This window comes from Mustelus asterias, chromosome 2 (genome assembly GCF_964213995.1).
Source record: "Mustelus asterias chromosome 2, sMusAst1.hap1.1, whole genome shotgun sequence".
NCBI classification, from domain to species: domain Eukaryota; kingdom Metazoa; phylum Chordata; class Chondrichthyes; order Carcharhiniformes; family Triakidae; genus Mustelus; species Mustelus asterias.
In genome coordinates, this window is record NC_135802.1 from 57821580 (window position 1) to 57840721 (window position 19142).

Below are 19142 nucleotides of genomic sequence, written 5' to 3' on the forward strand. Positions count from 1 at the left end.
AAGTCAATAAAAAATATCTGGAATTAAGAATCTACTAATGACTATGAAACCATTGTCGATTGTCTTAAAAACCCATCTGGTTCACTAATGTCCTTTAGGGAAGGAAATCTGTCGTCCTTACCTAGTTTGGCCTACATATGACTGAAAGCCACAGTAATGTGGTTGACTCTCAATTGCCCTCGGACAACTAGGGATGGGCAATAAACGCTGGCCAGCCAGCGATGCCCATGTCCCACGAATGAATAAAAAAAAGTCAAAGAGTTCAATTATGAGCCATGCCTTAACCATAAAAATCTTTTATGACTCAATAATTTCTTTGTGAGGAAACACAGCCTGCTGGTCCTTCTTTTTTGTAACATGGACAGGCCCAAGGGAAATGGGCGGGATTTTCCGGTTTTGGGGCGAGTCTGTCCGGAAAATCCCTCCCCTCTTCTACGTTAATAGCTTCGCCGAACCAGAATATGGTCAGTTGCTTTTCAGCAACCTGCCAGCATTCCTGTTAAATAAACAAACTACTTCTCCTTTCCCTCAGGGTGTCAATCTCAAGACATCATTTCCTGTTGCTATCAATATTAATGGGACCATCAGGGCTTAATCAGTCTGGGATGAGTTAACTTGTTGTTACTGAGGTGGGGGGAGAGAATTTCTTTGGAGCTTCTTCTGTTACAACACCGGTGTGGGTTTACAGATTTTTTGCCAAACATCCATCGTGGAACTGAAGAAATCTCAAGGAAAATTATCCCGCATTTCTCCATTTGAAATAGAGGAGCCACAATATTCCAAAAAGTCCCTTGTCTTAGAACAAAGAACAAAGAAAATTACAGCACAGGAACAGGCCCTTCGGCCCTCCCAGCCTGCACTGACCGTGCTGCCCGACTGAACTAAAACCTCTTACCCTTCCGGGGACCATATCCCTCTATTCTCATCCTATTCATGTATTTGTCAAGACGCCCCTTAAAAGTCACAAGACGACCCTTAAGTGTCTTGCTTGAAATCATTCCTTCAATACATGCAGCCTGTGTTTGTTTTTTAAAATTTTTGTATAAATTTGTTTTAAAACGCCACAGCTAAACATAGCCTCTTCTCCAATCATGTCAAGAAAAAATGCTGAAAAGTCAGAGACATGAAAGTCCTTTCGCATAAATTTCAGCTGGTTTTTGCGAGCTTACAATTCTGGCAATTTGATGACAATTTTATTCACAATCTTTATTTTTACCATGAATATGGATGCATTCCAAACCCTCCAATTATCAATAAATCATCTAAGCATATGGACTCCCCAGTTTGACTTCTGAAAAACAGCTTACATATGCCTCCAAAGAGAAGCTCTGTAAATGAGAAAAGCATACTGTTTTGTAAATGTCTTTATCCAGAGGCGAACACTTGGAATTTTTAGTGCTTAACAGAACACAAATATTACCTTTTAAAGTCAAATACTTAGAGCAATACAGTTGAATGTTTACTGATATGCCAGTCCTGTAATCTGTACCTTGTTAATGAGCACAAGTGTAACTAACTTAGGGCCCGATTTTACCAAAGTTTCGCGCCCGTCGTGGTAAAGTTGGGCATCGGGCCTAAAACGCGGTCCAGACCCGACCCAAGGCCAATCGCGCTTTTACCAACGGCCGATCCGGGCGCCGATCCGGCGCGCGCCCGAATCGGCCAGCGGGCCGATTTAAATGCATTTGCATGCATTTAAATCGGCATAATGATTCCCACTTTACGAGGCTCCGATCCGATTGGCGCCCGCGCATTTACTGTGTTGCTGAATTCAAGTCCGATAGGGCTTCAACTCAGCAACTGAACTGCCGAGTCGCCCCCGACCACCCTTCGCGGACCGCCCCCGCAAACAACCCCGGCAGCCCACCCCCCGCCCCCGATCGGACCACCCTGGGATGCAGGTTCCGCCAGCAGCTGCCCCCCCCCCCGCCCGGATCGGACCCCCCGGGCCCCCGACCTACCTTGATCGCTGGTGTCCGTCGAAAGCATCTTGCGATCCTGGATCCTGGCCTTGCTCCAGGAGTCCTGATGGGTAGGATGACATCTCTTCACTGCGGCGGGGGGATGTGACATCTCTTCCCTGAGGGGGGGGTGGGGGTGGGTGGGGGGGGGATGTGACATCTCTTCCCTGAGGGGGGGGGAGGGGGGGGGATGTGACGTCTCTTTCCTGAGTGGGGCGGGGTAGGGGGGATGTGACGTCTCTGCCCCTGGGGGGGGGGGGGGGGGGTGTGGAGACGTCACATCCCACCCCCCCCACCAGGGAAGAGACATCACATCCCTCCGCTACCCCGCCCCCCTCAGGGAAGAGACGTAAGATCCCCCCCAACCCACCCCCTCTCAGGGAGGAGATGTCAGGTTCCCCCCCTACCCCCCCCCCCCCCCCCCCCAGGGAAGAGATGTCACATCCCCCCCACTACTCTCCCCCCCCTCAGGGAAGAGACGTCAGATCCCCCCCCCCAGAGAAGAGACATCACATCCCCCCCTACCCACCCTCTCAGGGAAGAGACGTCAGATCTCCCCCCCACCCCCCCTCAGGGAAGAAATGTCACATCCCACCCCTACCTCAGGGAAGAGATGTCAGATCCACCCCCCCCTACCCCCCCACCCAGGGAAGAGACGTCACATCCCCCCACCCCCCCCCACCCAGGAAAAGTCAAAGGCAGCGCGGACAGCAGTGCTGTCGGGCGCGCTGACTGCGCTCGGGCGCACTGACTGCTGTCGGCTTCAAACTGCGCATGCACAGTTCGGTGTTCCGGCAGATGCAAATGCGCTAGGCCCCACCCACTGGACCCGCGCCGAGAAAAGGCGTATGGGGGCGCTGGAGCGCGGCTGCCGGGCACGGGTCTGATTTACGACTGCACCCGGCACTTCGAACCGATTTGGTAAAATCGGCCCCTTAGTGTTTCATTGGTATTCCCTTACTTGTTATTTTTTAAAAATGGGATATATTATTTATAATGTTTCCTCAAGTTGCTCAAGTCACCAAGTATCATGCCAGATATGTCAGAAATACCATTCCTGACCAATCAGGAATGTTTACGTTATTAAAATCAGTAAACCAAGATGAAGGGCCATGGCCTACAAAGTTGAAGGTAAGTAGGAGACGATTACAGTTGAAGGGAGCTCGCGGCAATCAATCAAGAGGTAATGTATAGGTATACAATACCAACTTAATTGTCCCAATGACTGTGAAAATCTTTTGAACATTGGTGTTCTCCTGTCTTGGTCAGTTGGACCATTGACCAGTGAACACAGGGATGATTTGTTTAAAGTTAAAGTTTATTTATTAGTGTCACAAGTAGGCTTACATTAACATTGCAATTAAGTTACTGTGAAAATCCCCTAGTCGCCACACTCCAGCGCCTGTTCGGGTACACTGAGGGAGAATTTAGCATGGCCAATGCACCTAACCAGCATGTTTTTGGGACTGTGGGAGGAAACCAGAGCACCCGGAGGAAACCCACGCAGACATGGGGAGAACATGCAGACTCCACACAGACAGTGACCCAAGCTGGAAATCGAACCCGTGTCTCTGACGCTGTGAGGCAACAGTGCTAACCACTGTGCCACCATGCTGCCCGTTCAAAATTCTGTTTTTTTGGTTTAATTATATTTGTTACTATCATTTTGAAGAAATAATATGAATTCTATAATTCAAATTGGGTGTAAATTTATCTAATATAATCTACTATCGGTTTTTTTGAAGGTTGTCATTTCTGCAAGGATCAGGGAGGCAGTTAACCCAGTTAGCTAAATATTAATGCTAACAGTAGCGGCATCAATCCCCATTTCAGCTGAGGTAGACCCAAGGCCTGCCTCCTTGTCCTGTCCATAGTTAAAAAAATCACGGCACTTTTTTTGTGGTTTGGCAAATAATTACCAAAGACCTTCCTCGAGACAGAGAACTCCAGAAAAAGAATGAAGTCTTCTGCAGAAAGATGTGGTCAGACCATTTACAATAGTATTGAGACAAATGAAGATGGCTTAGCTCTGAAGAGATAGTAACCATAATTAAGAGTATCTCTCAATATTGAGTAAAAGCTTGACAGGCATCTCAATGGATTAATGTTATCCTTTAAATTGAATGGAATAATGCAAACACATCTTTTGAAATGCTGCAGTGCAAATTCTCTGTCCACCTACATTTGATGGATTCATTAAAAAAAAAGTGCTAACCTTATAATTTGCTGAGGTATGTCTCATAATGTCCTGAGGTACGTCTGCACTAAGAAAGAAATGTTATGCATCAAGTGTAATACTTAGAGTGTTGCTAAAACATTTCTAAACCAAACACACAAAATAGGCGTAACTTCAACATAAACCTAATTGATTTCATTGCTTTTTTCTCTTTCTCTACAAGCACCCATTGAATATGACCATAGTTGAATTATTTAGACCACTTCAACTTTTTCACCCCCTTTTCATGGGTTGGCACCTTGCTGTAGTGGAAAGGCTTAAGCTTTCCATTGATCCCATGAGCAATGTCATCAGGAGTCTTAAGCTCCTGGCAGGGTCACCCATGATGGTAAGGTTGGAGGGGAGGGACCAGACAAAGTGCAATCCAAAACAAGTCCTCAACGGCGGATCTGGCAGAAGATACTCGTGAGATATCAATGGCGGATGAAGGTTGCAGAAGTAGATGAGATCCTCAGTCGTCGAGGTTCCCTTGCCACTGGAACTGGACCTACCTTCTGTCAAGGACCGTGTGTCTGCTGATGTGCAATGGCTTTGCCTGTTAAAAGATGTCCCACACAAGTTGTCTACCTAAAGGAAACAAACACACCCCCCACACAAACTAGTGATTGGCAGAGAGGTGACAGGGACAGAACAGTGAGACCTGGAAGTCCCTATTCAATCTGGGAGTGCCGCCTTCAGATGTGTAAGGATGAGAGTCTTTGATGATCGTGACATCTGTGCTGATACTAGACCTTCATGTGCGAAACCGTTGTTCTCCCAGCTCTTCTGGGCGGCACGGTAGCACAGTGGTTAGCACTGCTGCTTCACAGCTCCAGGGTCCTGGGTTCGATTCCCGGCTCGGGTCACTGTCTGTGTGGAGTTTGCACATTCTCCTCGTGTCTGCGTGGGTTTCCTCCGGGTGCTCCGGTTTCCTCCCACAGTCCAAAGATGTGCGGGTTAGGTCGATTGGCCAGGTTAAAAAAAAAAATTGCCCCTTAGAGTCCAGGGATGCATAGGTTGGAGGGATTAGCGGGTAAATATGTGGGGGTAGGGCCTGGGTGGGATTGTGGTCGGTGCAGACTCGATGGGCTGAATGGCCTCCTTCTGCACTGTAGGGTTTCTATGATTTCTATGATTTTCTATGATTTCTTTATGGTTCAGAAACCTCAACTACACACAGACACCACCTCAAACTCTGGGAGAAGTATCATAAATGCAGTCTGAGAGACATTCTCTGCATCAGCTGGGAAGACAGGCATGCTCACATCAATGTCCTTGCAGGAGCAAAGAGAACCAGCATTTGTGGCCATGATCATCTGAAACCAACTCTACTGGGCTTGCCACACGCTTAGGATGCCAGAGTCCCGATCGCCAAAGCAAATTTACTTTGCCCAGCTCAGAGAATGTACCGGAACAAGAGGAGGACAAAGGAAATGCTTCAAAGACACCCTGAAGGCTTCCCTCAGGAAATGCAATGTAGGCGTCAATGCCCTGGGAGACCCCTGCTCACAAGAGACCGACCTGGAGAAACCTCTTGATTGAAGGGACACAATTCTTCATGAGCACCCGATGGCAAGAGGAGGCCCAGAAAAGAAGCCTGAGAAAGGAATACTAGTGATCTGGAGTCCAAGGACCAATCCCACCTCCTGGAAATACCTGCCAAGTGTGCGGATGAAGATATGGTTCTAGGATCAGGCCCATCAGCCACACAAGGACCCACAGAACCCATGACCAGCAACACAGAGTTTCTTAGGTGGACAATCATACTCGTTAGCCAGTGACTTTTTCCACTCAGGGTCATCAGTCTTGTTATTATTTCCAGACATTGTGATGAAGCTCCTTTCTTTGGATTTCAGAGAAGTTGCTGTAGCTCACAATCATTCTTCCAATACTTCATTAGGAACTTGACACACGGATCATTCCCAGGTTCCAACCCTGCACCGTGTCTGCATCATTGATACAATGCTATTTTGAAATGCAAATCCACTAATTGGTGGGAGATAAGCTCAATTAGTGGCACCCGGCTTTGCATGATGGTGGGAACTGGCTGTAGATTACAATGCTGTAAGGCAGATGGCAGCCAAGACAGGCTTGCTGTTGCTTTGCAGAGTGGAGTAGGCAGAAGGGCAGAAGCCTCATGGTGTTCAAGTGCTAAATGGTCACTTGGTTTCAAAAAACCTATTTTTCCATTACTTTTATTCATCACCGCATCACATGATTGCTCCCACATTGCTCCCAACAGATGAGAACTTATGTACACCAGATTGTTCGCTTTTCCCAGTTTCTACTTTGAAAATCACCCTCTGACCCTCCCCAGCTCATTAACAACCTCTTAAAGGAGCTTGGTGGTGATCAGGTTTCTGACTTCCCGCCCTTGCTTTGAAAGTAGCAGCGTCTTCTGGGGGCTTTGGAAAACTGACATGCCATCCAACAACACTATTTTCAAATGCACACACCCCCGACCTCATCCCTTCAGTGCAGAAGAAGGCCATTCGGCCCATCAAGTTTGCACGACCCTCCAAAAAAGTATCCCTCCCAGGCCCACCCTTCTGTCCTATCCCTGCAACCCCATGCATCCACCATGGCGAATCACCCAACCTGCACATCTTTGGATCAATCCAATATAACTTTTAACAAAAGCACTGTACTTGCTGCATTTTAGCAACTGTGCAATATGCACTATAGTTGGCAGATGAACCATATATTATATACAGATGAACATGCCATTTATGTGTAATAGAAGACGTGTAATCTCTGCCCACTTATTGTGCACTGGTATAAAAGTTATGCAAAATCTAGAATACGAAGGGGTACCAAATATTCTTGATAAATTCTCACAGATAGAACAGTCAAAATTCACACTATCATGATACCACGCTGCTACTTTATTTCCTCCACCAGTATGTCAGTCATCTCTTCTGAAAGAAATTATAATGCCAGAATCCTTAAAACACGTGCAATGAGTAATACTTGTCTATGGAGTTCTGGCCAATTGATTTTATGTCATTGGGCTCTCTTTGTGTTGGAAAAGGTTAGATGGTCAAGAGAAGTTCCGTCAGGTATGTGTGATGACTGAACCAAGCTGGATTATATCTTAATGAACAATCCTGTTGTCTCATGGGTATCAAAATGTAAATTGTTGTTTAATAGTAGAGAACTTGAATTATACTATCCCCATGAGGTCCATGGGGAATTACTGATTGATCTTCCAGTGGGGCTCACGGAGTATAAGTTCCCCTGGTAACAAGCAGTGGTCTTCCCGGTTGGAACTCATTACGTGAGCCTTTTATAAGGCAGGCCCAGGAATGGGCCTGCTGAACTGTAGTCCCAGGTATGGACTAGTATGTGTAAACCATGATAGTGGTTTTACCTTGCATCCTGTAATAAAATACGCTCCTTTCCAGTCGGACTTCCTTAGTCATTACATGAATATTGCTGAAAAGACAAACATGTTGCTGAAGCCTTTAGCCTTGCACCCAGCAGGACAAATGCAAGAATTCCAAATTTCAAATGATCACAACCATCACTTTCAGACCTGAAAAGTGCCTCATCTATTGTAAATTATCCTGGAAAGGCAAAGTATCTCAACAATTTGAACAACAGGTTAAGGATGTTGATTGACACCTCATATTCAGCTTTGCTTCTTTTTTGAATTATCAAGAAGCTTGGGGAGCTTAATTCCCCATTGCTTTCCCCATGGTAATGTGCAGCCAATCAGAATCAATTTGCCAGCCCAACAGCACCCTTTTCCTCTGTAATATAAATTGCAGTGATCATTTGAAATTTGGCATTATTGCATTTCTCCTGATGAGTATCAGACGAAAAGCTTCAGCAACACCTCTCTTTTCAACAAAATGCACATTAATCTCTGTGAAGAGTCTTTTATATAATAGAGTAGCCAATTTGTTGATATCCTCAGGTAAAATTCCTTTGACTACTTTAACAAAGTCTTTAATCTGTTAAAAACATATCTGTTCAAAGTTATCAACCAGTTAAATTTGACTTGACTGCCTTAAATTCATGATGAATGTAAGCAGAAAGAACGAGCAAGGCCTTTGTGAACATGAACACCTCCATCAAGGGTCAGGTTTACAAAGAGAATCGAATTGGCTGTGAACATGGAACAGAGTGCATTGTGAGGCCATGAGTTACACTGTTTCTGTCAGTCCCATTTAGAAAAAGATCAAATTGAAAAGATGAATGAGAGCCCTACGAGTTTTGATAACTATGAAATGTCAAGCAGCAAGGCTAAAAAGCGCGTTTGTAACCAGACACGAAAATGGTTCATTTTACAACTGGACTGACATACTTGGCCAATGGGCAGAAGGTATAAGAGGAAAGTAACACCTCATGAACAACTAATTTAGGCCGGAGTTGAACAACAGGGTGCTGATTAGATGCAAGAAAACATACTTAAATTGAAGGTATCTGGTTTTATGTTGCAGGTTGGGTCACAAAGTGGATACCATGACATATTAAACAGGCATGTCAGGTATATAGGCTACTCAAACTTCCTTGACTGCTACATACTGTAATAAATGTAATTCACATATCTTCCTGGGAAAACTGTTGTGATTATGAAGACAGAAGACCTTTCCATCCATTGTGTAGCCAAGACACTAAATCAGGAATGCTGGCTAACTCTGACTGAAGTGTGAATCAGTGGCTTGTTTGTTTAATCTTTACTCTCACGACCTCCTGCAAAATGATTCAGAAAGCTAAGATAATCGGGACACTCGAAATGTATGCTGCTTTAGAGGCAGATTCAAGATTAAATTGTATTTTTGACTTGATGGATTTTTTCAATTCAGATACCAACAATGAGGTTGCTTTTTGAATCTGACTGACTGCACTTCTTATTATGAAAGGAACTGAAGCCAGAAGAAGGGCTGATGTCAATTGTATAAAACTAATTTTCTGTCATTGAGTTTAGCTGGTAGAATTCATCATTACATGTTCATCACTCCCAAATAAATGTTAACTGGTAGTTAACTGGTAATAATTATAGTAGAATATGAAGGGACAAATGTCCTACATTAATGAATCAAAGAAGCTTTATTAATTTTTCTCCTTCCTGTTTTTGGACTGGATAGGCAGGCAAACTGTTACTAGGGCAGAGATTTCTCAGGCTGATAGGACTCTCGCCCACCGTTCAGAGAACTGGGGAGGCCTGACAGGCCCAACAGTGCCACTGAAGGGCTGTTTCTGTGATTGAGGTCCTCAGCAGTGGAAGACCTGCCTGTGGAGAGCTGCTGTCCAATCAGAAGCTGGTAGCTCCTCATGCCACCAGCGCCGGCAACACGGGTAGCTGCTGGTGGCAATGCACCCATCAGAGGTCCAAGATCATCAGGGATTACTGCCTGCAGGATGGAGGTTGTAGGGTGGGGGGGGGGGGGGGGGTGGTCAGTGGTGAGGAGGGGGTGGCTTTCAGCAGCCACCTGGCTGCCTGATGCCAGGTCCCTCAACTGGGCACAGACTGCTTGCCAATGACGGATCTCCCCCTTGCCTCTCCCCTACTCCCCATGGAGGCTGTTGGCAAATCTAACAGGGTTTGCAGAGTGCCTTCCAAGGACATGGAAGAGCCATATGGCCTCAATTCAATCCAAGAATAAATTGCAGCCTGCTCAGGGAGAATGGGTGACAATTGGCTCATTAATTGATCCTAACTGAGATCCTGGAGATGGCAGGAAGGAATCCCATGCCAGTCCCTTCTGCTCTCCTTCTTCAATCGAGTTGCCACTAAGAGACTGATGTGGGTCCTCTCCCTTGATTAAGTGGGTCTGATTGAGATGTTTCCCATTATAACATTAAATCCAGCCCAGGCTTTCTGACGATGACACATTATGATTAGCCACCATGAGCCAAGGCCTGATTTCCCTTCCTGCTGTGTGGGGAACTACATTGCCTCTCCATGGACATAAGTTCATATTTTATAATTCTGCAGCAAAACAGTTAGTACATTACCGGTAATTGGGTTGCTAACACCTTTTCTAAATACTATCCTGATCACTCTTCCTTTGAAAATTTCGCTCCTTTCTTTTGAAAGCTCCAGAATTACTGAGATATATTTTAAATATCCAAAGAGCAATGGTCCAGCTCACCAGCAGGCTGCCCGATGGCACTGGTGACTGATCCAGTTTATTCTGAGTGCAAGGCCTCATTACCATTGTGCCAAATGGGTTCAGTGCAGCTTGCTCTGACTCTGGGTCAGACTAATGCCATGCAGCCCAGTAGGCATTGACCAGGGTGAAGTCAGGTTGGCAGCTACATCCATTATTCCGGTGAAACCTGGCACCTGCTCCTATTGCTCCACATAAAATAATTATAAACTTATAGGGTGGGACTCTTTGCACAACCCAGTGCATATATCGTGGCAGTGGAGGTGGCCCACCATTGGTTGGTGGGAGGATCCTCTGGTCCCACTATTGTCAACGGGGTTTCCCCTCATTGTCGGGAAACCAATGGTGGGGGTGTGCCATTGTCGGAACTGGAAGATCCTGCCGGCGTGAACGGATGGAAAGTTCCGGCCACAGTTTTTGGATCCCCTTGATTGTACTTCTAGATAAAACAAATGTATACTGAGAATTAAATAACTTGTTGAATACAATAAAGAGTTATTTTCTTACAACTGTGTGTTGGGCATTCTGTATAAATTTGAGGAAACTAAACATGTGATATAACCCAAAAATAAAAGCATGTTACTAACTCCACTGAAATTTCTAAAACAAAACATTCATGATTTTCCTCTAAGTATCAAAAGGAACCGTTTCAATGCACTTTTAAGCTCACTATATGGAGCAGCCAGAATAACTCTTGCCTCCTATGTTTGTATTTTGTCGTCTGCAATATTTTGCGTTAGATTTTTGCAAAAGATTTTGTGGCAAAGCAAGAACTCTCATTTATATGTTGCCTTTAATGCAGCAAAGCAAGATGCTTCACAGAAACATTGAAACCAAAAATATTGACACCGAGTCTTCAGAGATGTTGGGTCAGGTGACGAAAGGCTTGGTTCAAAGAGGTAAGTTTTAAGGAGGAGAGCCACGGACAGAGGTTTAGGGAGGGAATTGCGGAGTTTAGACCCTTGGCAGCTGATGGCATGGCTACCAACAGTAGAAATTGAAGGATGTACAAGAGATCAGAATTCAAAGAATGTGACTTAATATTGCTGAGTTCTGTGGTTGAATGGTGCCATGTTGTGCCAGGGAGGAGTGGGCGATTCCAACAATAGACATGAGATTTCACTAGGAAGGACACACATGTTCCATCCCCATGACAAATGGACAATGTTTTTGTGAAAACAGGACAGTTTGCTTGACTACGTTGTACATTTGAACAACTGGTTCACAGAAATCAAACAGTCATAATAGTTGTGGGTTTATTTAATTTCTTGTCATTGTTCTGAAAGTAAAAGGCTAAATTTAGTAGTCTTAGCTTTGTTTGCAATTAAAGCAGAATTATAGAACCTACCAAGTATTGCCAGCACCATAGTACCCTTAAGCACTTCCATGGAGCCTGAGCAGACGAAATAGATGGCCTGCAATGCATCTCCCTGTCGAAGGAGGTACTCGCCTGGAGCGCAGAAAGAGGTTTTGATGTGCAGGGAGAAAGACCTAAGGCAGCCACGGCTGGCAGAGGCAAACAGAGAAAGTTGTAGAATTTCCTTGTTCAAGTGCATAGTGATGTCTGACCTCAGCTCATCTGGAAAATCCTTTAAAAGCTATGGAAATGATAAGAGTTAATACATGTTGAAATAATTAATGACAGAGCTGTCTGCAAGGAGGTTCTGAAAACTCCTCATGAAAAAATAATTACAAGTACTATTTAAAATGTTTCCAATAGTAAAATCTAGTAGATATCTATAATAATCATTAACATCAGCATTGCCAGTTGCCATTTAATGGAAATTAGCATGAAGCAATGTGCACAGTTTTTTGAATATTTTAAAGCTAAGATAACTATTAATGACAGCAAGGAATAATTAGGTGGAAGATAAATGAACTGAGATGCATTTCAGAATCTCCCCATGGAATCCCTCTTTTATCCATCTATAAAACAATGAACAGTATGGTATAAATTCTAACAGTATGGTAATATAATTATTCAGATAAAGCTTCTTTAATACTAACATATTCAGAGACATACTTCTGTTATCAAAAAATTCTTCTATGGAAGATTACATTCATATAGAGTCATAGACTAAATATATAAGCCAGTCTGATGAAAATCTAATAAGTCATTAGCACAGTTGAGCATTCAAAGTACTTACTGAGCTGCAACACAAATATACAGTAATCTTTTCACCTTTAAAAGCTGCAACCATTTTCCTTTAAAATAGGAAAGATTTGCTTCACTGTCAATGATTATTATCTTTTAAAAAAATTTTGTCTTTGAATTTTCTCACCTTGCTGAAGGTGATTAATTTTGAGGAATGCACCTTTAGCACGTTTAGCTCTTAGAGGTGCCATCACCTTCCTGTGAAGGTGCGCTTTATCCATTCTGAAATATCGTTTTATTATCACTTTCAGCTGACAACATTAGCAGTGACAGAAATGTTTACTTGTGCAAGACAAAGAAAAGAAAGCATTTATGCTGTGCCCTGTCTCAGCCTCGGGAAACTCCAAAGCACTTCACAGTTAATTAATTACTTTTGAAGCACAGTCACTGTTGTTATGTCGGCAAAAATAAGTCTGTGGTGTTAGAGATCGAAGGCTGGATTCTCTGACCTCCCAGCCGCGTGTTTCTTGGCAGCGGGATGTGGCGTGCCATTAGTGGGCGGGCGGATTCTCTGGTCCCACCGCTGTCAAGGGGATTTCCCATTGAAGCCACCCCAGGACGCTGGGAAATCTGCAGGCGGACATATGCTACTGGTGGGACCAGGCCACTGGTGTGAACGGTTGGAGAATCCTGCCCCTAAAGTAACCAGGGATTATTTTATAACATGGTGCTTAAACAATTTTGGATTTTTAAAAAATGCAAGTTGTACCATGACACAATGATATAAAAGAGGTTTGGGATAATGCAAAGAATACAATTGAGGTTCAATATATTTACACTTGGACAAGACATTCATCTTCAGAACGGTGCTCTGTGTATATCAATCAAAACTCTTCAAAGTAGATAATAATAGATGGTTGGAATTGTAATTTCAAGGCTGTAACACACAGTTGGTGAATAATGCCATAAACCACAAGAACAAAGTGGTTTATTCAATCAAACAAACCAGAATAGTATGTTACATCCTTGAATACATTTGCAGATTTGCAGTCATTCCTTTTTTAAATTGGATGTGTTTAATCTATCCTTTTGTTTTTAGTTTTTCAATGGCACCCCCATCTTTTATAAGTGACACCAATTTCCCCAATGTGAGAATTAGTATTGTTGAGTTTTTTGGTTGAATTTTGTCATGTTGTGCCAGGGAGGAGTGGACGATTCCAACATTAGACATGCGACTTCACTAGGAAGGACATACATGTCCCATGTGACAAATGGACAATGTTTTAGCGAAAACAGGACAGTTTGCTTGACTATGTTGTACATTTAAACAATTGCATAAATATATTGCATGACTAATAAGTGTTCTTATAAGTAACTACCATATTTTGTAATGATACATAGATCTATCCTCACAGGAAGAAATAAGTATGGACAAAAATTGAATCATTGGCTCAAACTGAATCAACGCTTATCAAAAATGATATGTATAGCAGGGCTGTAAAAGGAAACAGAAAGAGGTATTATCCAGGACATCTACACCTATTACTGAGACTGCACAATTCATTTGAAACACATGCTTGTAGTAATCATGGATCTATTGACTATAGAATCATAGAATCCCTAGAGTGCAGAAGGAGGCCATTCGGTTCATCGAACCTGCACCAACTGGCACGGTAGCACAGTGGTTAGCACTGCTGCTTCACAGCTCCAGGGACTTGGGTTCGATTCCCGGCTTGGGTCACTGTCTGTGTGGAGTTTGCATATTCTCCTCGTGTCTGCGTGGGTTTCCTCCGGGTGCTCCGGTTTCCTCCCACAGTCCAAAGATGTGCGGGTTAGGTTGATTGGCCATGTTAAAAAAAATTGCCCTTCGTGTCCTGAGATGCGTAGGTTAGAGGGATTAGTGGGTAAATATGTAGGGATATGGGGGTAGGGCCTGGGTGGGTTTGTGGTCGGTGCAGACTCGATGGGCCGAATGGCCTCTTTCTGTACTGTAGCGTTTCTATGATTCTAACAACAGTCTCACCCAGGCCCTATCCCCCGTAACCCCACGTATATACCCTGCTAGACACCAAGAGTCAATTTAACGTGGCCAATCAACCTAACCCGCACACCTTTGGAGTGTGGGAGGAAACCGGAGCACCCGGAGGAAACCCACGCAGACATGGGGAGATGTGCACACAGACAGTAACCTGAGGCTGGAATTGAACCTGGGACCTTGGTGCTGTGAGGCAGCAGTGCTAACCACTGTGCCACCACTAAACCTCAGAAGTGAACGTTTTGCATTAATTGTGATCCAGAGGTTAACACTGGGGGTTGTAGGTAGGAATAAACTATACAATTAAAGTGGTAAATCAGGACAATTTTGCTGTTTGAAGGTTACAAATCCTAATATGTAAAATAAATCTTCACTCCAGCATCACATTATAGACATACTTTCAATCCATTTATAACAAAGGTGCACTGCACTTTAACCATTTACTTTAAATAATACTTAAAACTAGAGAAGAAATTCAATTATGCTGCGCTTAACAGCAGGGCAAAGTGCTAGTTCGGAGGAATAATCCAGGAATCAGGACTAAAGTATTGTATCTTCAAGATGTCCTCTTATATGGTGTTGCTGTGTGCTGGAAGTAAAGTCACATTGCATTTGCTGTTATATGTTTATCATGAGTAAAAAAAAAAGCGGGAATTCAAAGTGCTCACTGTATTAAAGTTACCACGGAGACAGATTCAACATTAAGGCAGAGACATTTTTCACATTCAAACTAAACTAACAATTATATGTTATCTGCATGTTACTGAATGCTACTCTCTACCCTATTGTCTTTCACATAACTACAGCTTGCATGCTTGAATTGTGTTTAGGGTGCTAAGTGCTTGTTGAAAACAAATTAATGGTAACACATGCGTATGATGCAGTTGTTCATTTTACTGAAATTGTGCGAATGTTATGGCTGAAAGGATCTGGTGTTGGAGTAAAGAGGCTATGGGCCTGAAAACTGGGGCCAAGCCTACCTCAACTCTTTTAGGAAGCCCCCATCCAATTCTACACCAATCAGGCAGTTAATGAGTTTGCACCAGGGATACCAATAGGAGAACTGGTCGCTCATGAGTCCCAGCAGAGCAATGGGAGTGGTGGCCATTGCTGGGACTCCAACCAGCCAGAAGAAGCAGCATGGATGCAACCTGTAAGAAGGTCAGGGTCCTTGGCCCTGAGAAAGGTGTGGGGTTGGGTTGTTGAGGGTGGGTGAGTTTCCACGGATTGGCATCTTTGTGACCCATGGTGTGCCCGACCAGGAAAGGCCAGTGGTGATGGGAAGAGGCTCTTAAGTGACCCTTAATTGGACACTTAAGGTGCTTAATTGGCCTCTGGTGGGAAGGTTGTCCTACCTTCCCGCTGCTAATAAAATGCCATGGTGCTGAGAAGTTGACAGGAACTACAGACCCTGCCTTCCTTTTCCAATTTAAGGAGAACTCCACCCCCACCGGCAACCTCCCAACCTTCTCCTCAGTGCTGCATTCAATTCTACCCAAGGAGTGAGACTGGGGCAGAATGATATGGAAAGAGGAAATTGGCTGTCAATAAAGATGTGCAACCTCATGATCCCAGAATTTGAGCCACAGTCTGACATCACCAATGCATTTCCTGTAAAAACAATCACAATCTAGAACTTCTTCATCACAGGGTAGCTCTAGGCGACTATCTTAATTTTCCAGAATAAGCCAGCATCCTGTGCACTGATCCACCAACCAGATGGCAAACAAAGCAGTGCTTAAGTATTCAGAGACTAAAATTCACTTTAGCATGGAGCAACTAGCAGCAGATGGAGCAAAGAGCATTTTTCAAAAGAATTTAACTTTCTCTGTGCTTTGGGGCTGATTTGAACGCAGTCATATTGCACTACAAGCATCTGCACTGTCCTACATCAACACTGCTCCATGCGATTCCAAATTGTCTACAAACATGAAATGAAGATTATGCATATCAATCGAAACTTCCTGCTTTTTCCACAATTCTTGGGCAGGATTTTCCGGCCATGTGCACCCCAAAATTGGAAAATCCCACCCAAGGCCAAAGGGCCTTTCTAAGGTCCTGTCTCGCCTGCTACGATTCCTGTGGCTGGTGGGATGGGAAAATTCCGCCCTTTTGTCCAAACTCTTCCTTATGTGACAAGAAGGGCAGATGTATGAAGGTCACAGATCCTAATATGTAAAATAAATCTTCACTCCAGCATCACATTGTAGGCACACTTTCAATCCATTTATAACAGAGGCGCACTGTACTTTAACCATTTACTTTAAATAATACTTAAAATTAGAGAAGAAATTTAATTATTTTAGCTTCTTGGGAGACATGAAAGTAAATTTCACCAATTAACACTCTTGACATGAAGTTTCACCTGCAGGTGAGGCATTATGGGAATTCAGACATGGAGGTCAAATCCTGCAACCTTCTCTGCTGAAGGTGAGGTTCTACACAAGGAGACCAAGTTACCCCTCTTGGGTAACCACTGGTGAATAGATTGCTGACATAACCTGTCCAGTCCCATATTAAAGAACAGTCTCTTGATTGAGCACCACAGCTTAATTTGAATATAGGAGGGAAGGGAAGGTGAGAAAATAATCTTCCAAGTGTAACAGGCAACCTGGGAAGGATGGATAAGAAAGAGAAACCCATAGAGGATTGTCTCAGCAAGGTGTAGCCCTGGCCCCTGTTTAGTTGACGGGCCAGGGAATATAGCAATGGCATGATGCACAGTGCACATGGGACTGAATTTCTGCAAAAGGACCACTGTGGAAATTCACTCTGATAGGTTCTGCAACCTTTTGATTTCTTCTTATATGATACTCAATAGGATGCCATGAAAGAGACAGATTGGTACTCAAACACATCTCTTGACTCTCGCCCAACTACTGGACAGCCCAATGGGACAGAATAGTGGGAAAATGAGGAACTAATCACACAGTGAGAAAGATGCCGTTAAGTTTAAAATATTCATAGTTTCAACCTTCAAATTCATTTTCAGTAATATGTTGAAATATTACTTCACTGCAGAGAATTCAAAATAAGAAGGAAATTACCTCATTAGCATCAATTCCGTTATTGACTGACCATGTTGTCTGGAAATACTCAAGCATTCGCTGTTTTAGCTGCTTTGGCAGATGATGGACCCGAATGAAATCCTTCAGATCTTTAATTCTGTGGTGATACAGAGACCACCTGGAGTACATGCGCTGAATGATAGCAGTTACATTCCCAAAGACCAATGCATGCATCAATGCTGAAAGGAAAGAAAAACAAATGGTTAATAGCCCGTGAACAATAATGAGCAATGCGGATAAAATAGGTCAGTTTCTGGGATTAACAAGCACAATATTGCATGGTTGAATGGGCTAGCAGTTAAAAAAAAAGTTCTTCGCATTGCCTATGGCTGGACATCCCTATGGAGAAGTAAATCCAACACAGTCATGAATGAGAAGCATATCAAAGTTGTCATCCAGTTGATTGCTAGGAAATCCTATGGGGGATAAAACTTGCAATCCAACTTGTCAATTTTTAATAGGGAATTCAGCAGCAAGCTTCCCATATTTTCATAGCGAACGCTTATAAATTAATTAATATCTGGCAAAATCTAACAAAGTCAAAAAATACTTTTAGAACAAAATTGTGTTGCTATTGTGCAATAATCAATGGTGTCAAAATGTTGGATCCGTAGCACTATCCAATTTGTGATCAGCTTTCAATATTATTGATTTGATCTGCTAATAATTTGATTACCACAGATCAATCAGATCATTAGAAAAAGACTTCAAGCTGTTTGCAGCCCACACACAGCCTGCACTAAACATGTTATTATTGTATCATCACTCTCGTGATAACCTAAGAGTAAGTCCTGATGCCATCTTATCAATTTACAACCGATCTCCTGTCTCTTCTTTCATTTCTGACCCAGCTTTCCTAGTCTGAATCTTTCAGTGTCACTGGAATCCATATCAGGGGAATGGGTACCAGCATATAGAAGCAGAAAAGCCAAATAAGGTGCATGAAGGACAAGAGTGTTGGATAGCACTAAAGAAGGAAGTAATACCATATTATCATAGAATCTCTACAGTGCAGAAGGAGGCCATTAGGGTCTGCATCGACCACAATCCCACCCAGGGTCTATTCCCATAACCCCACATATTTACCCTGCAAATCCCCTGACACTGGGGTCAATTTAGCATGGCCAATCAACCTAACCTGCACATCTTTGGACCGTGGGAAGAAACTGGGCTCCCAGAGGAAACTCACGCACACACGGAGAGAATGTGCAAATTCCACACAGAGAGTGTGACACAAGGCCAGAATTGAACCTGGATCCCTGGCACTGTGACGCAGCAGTGCTAACCATTGTGCCACCGTGCCACCTGAAGGAAGTAATACCATATTAGACCGAAGCAGACAGATAGGTATGTAAACAGACCAAGTGCGGTGAATAAGGTTGATGAGTTAGAAGTGCAAATAATCATGTGGGAATATGATGTGGTGGCCATAACAGAAATATGGCTTTAAAATGGTTCCAGTCCAGCATATGTAAATTCTGACAGAGTGGAAGTTAGGGGACAGAAGGCGGGACTCCTTGGATGATAATGGAGGTGGAGAATATAATGAAAGAGAAAAGATGGTGTGTTATGTCCGTCAGGAGAAATCTTCAAGTGAGAACCAGGCTAGTTGAGAGGGTAAGTGAAGAGGAACATACAAAGAGAGAATA

General features: G+C 43.6%; 1 protein-coding gene across 1 annotated transcript in view; it reads right to left on the reverse strand.

Annotated features, from left to right (window-relative positions):
• kcnh8 (potassium voltage-gated channel, subfamily H (eag-related), member 8) overlaps positions 1–19142 on the reverse strand; it is a 365157-nt gene that overhangs the window by 73611 nt on the left and 272404 nt on the right. The window contains exons 9-10 of the mRNA XM_078200386.1: positions 17473–17672; positions 11644–11893 (exon numbers count right to left, since the gene is read on the reverse strand). Coding sequence (XP_078056512.1) covers positions 11644–11893; positions 17473–17672 — 450 coding nt within the window. The remainder of the gene's footprint in view (positions 1–11643; positions 11894–17472; positions 17673–19142) is intronic.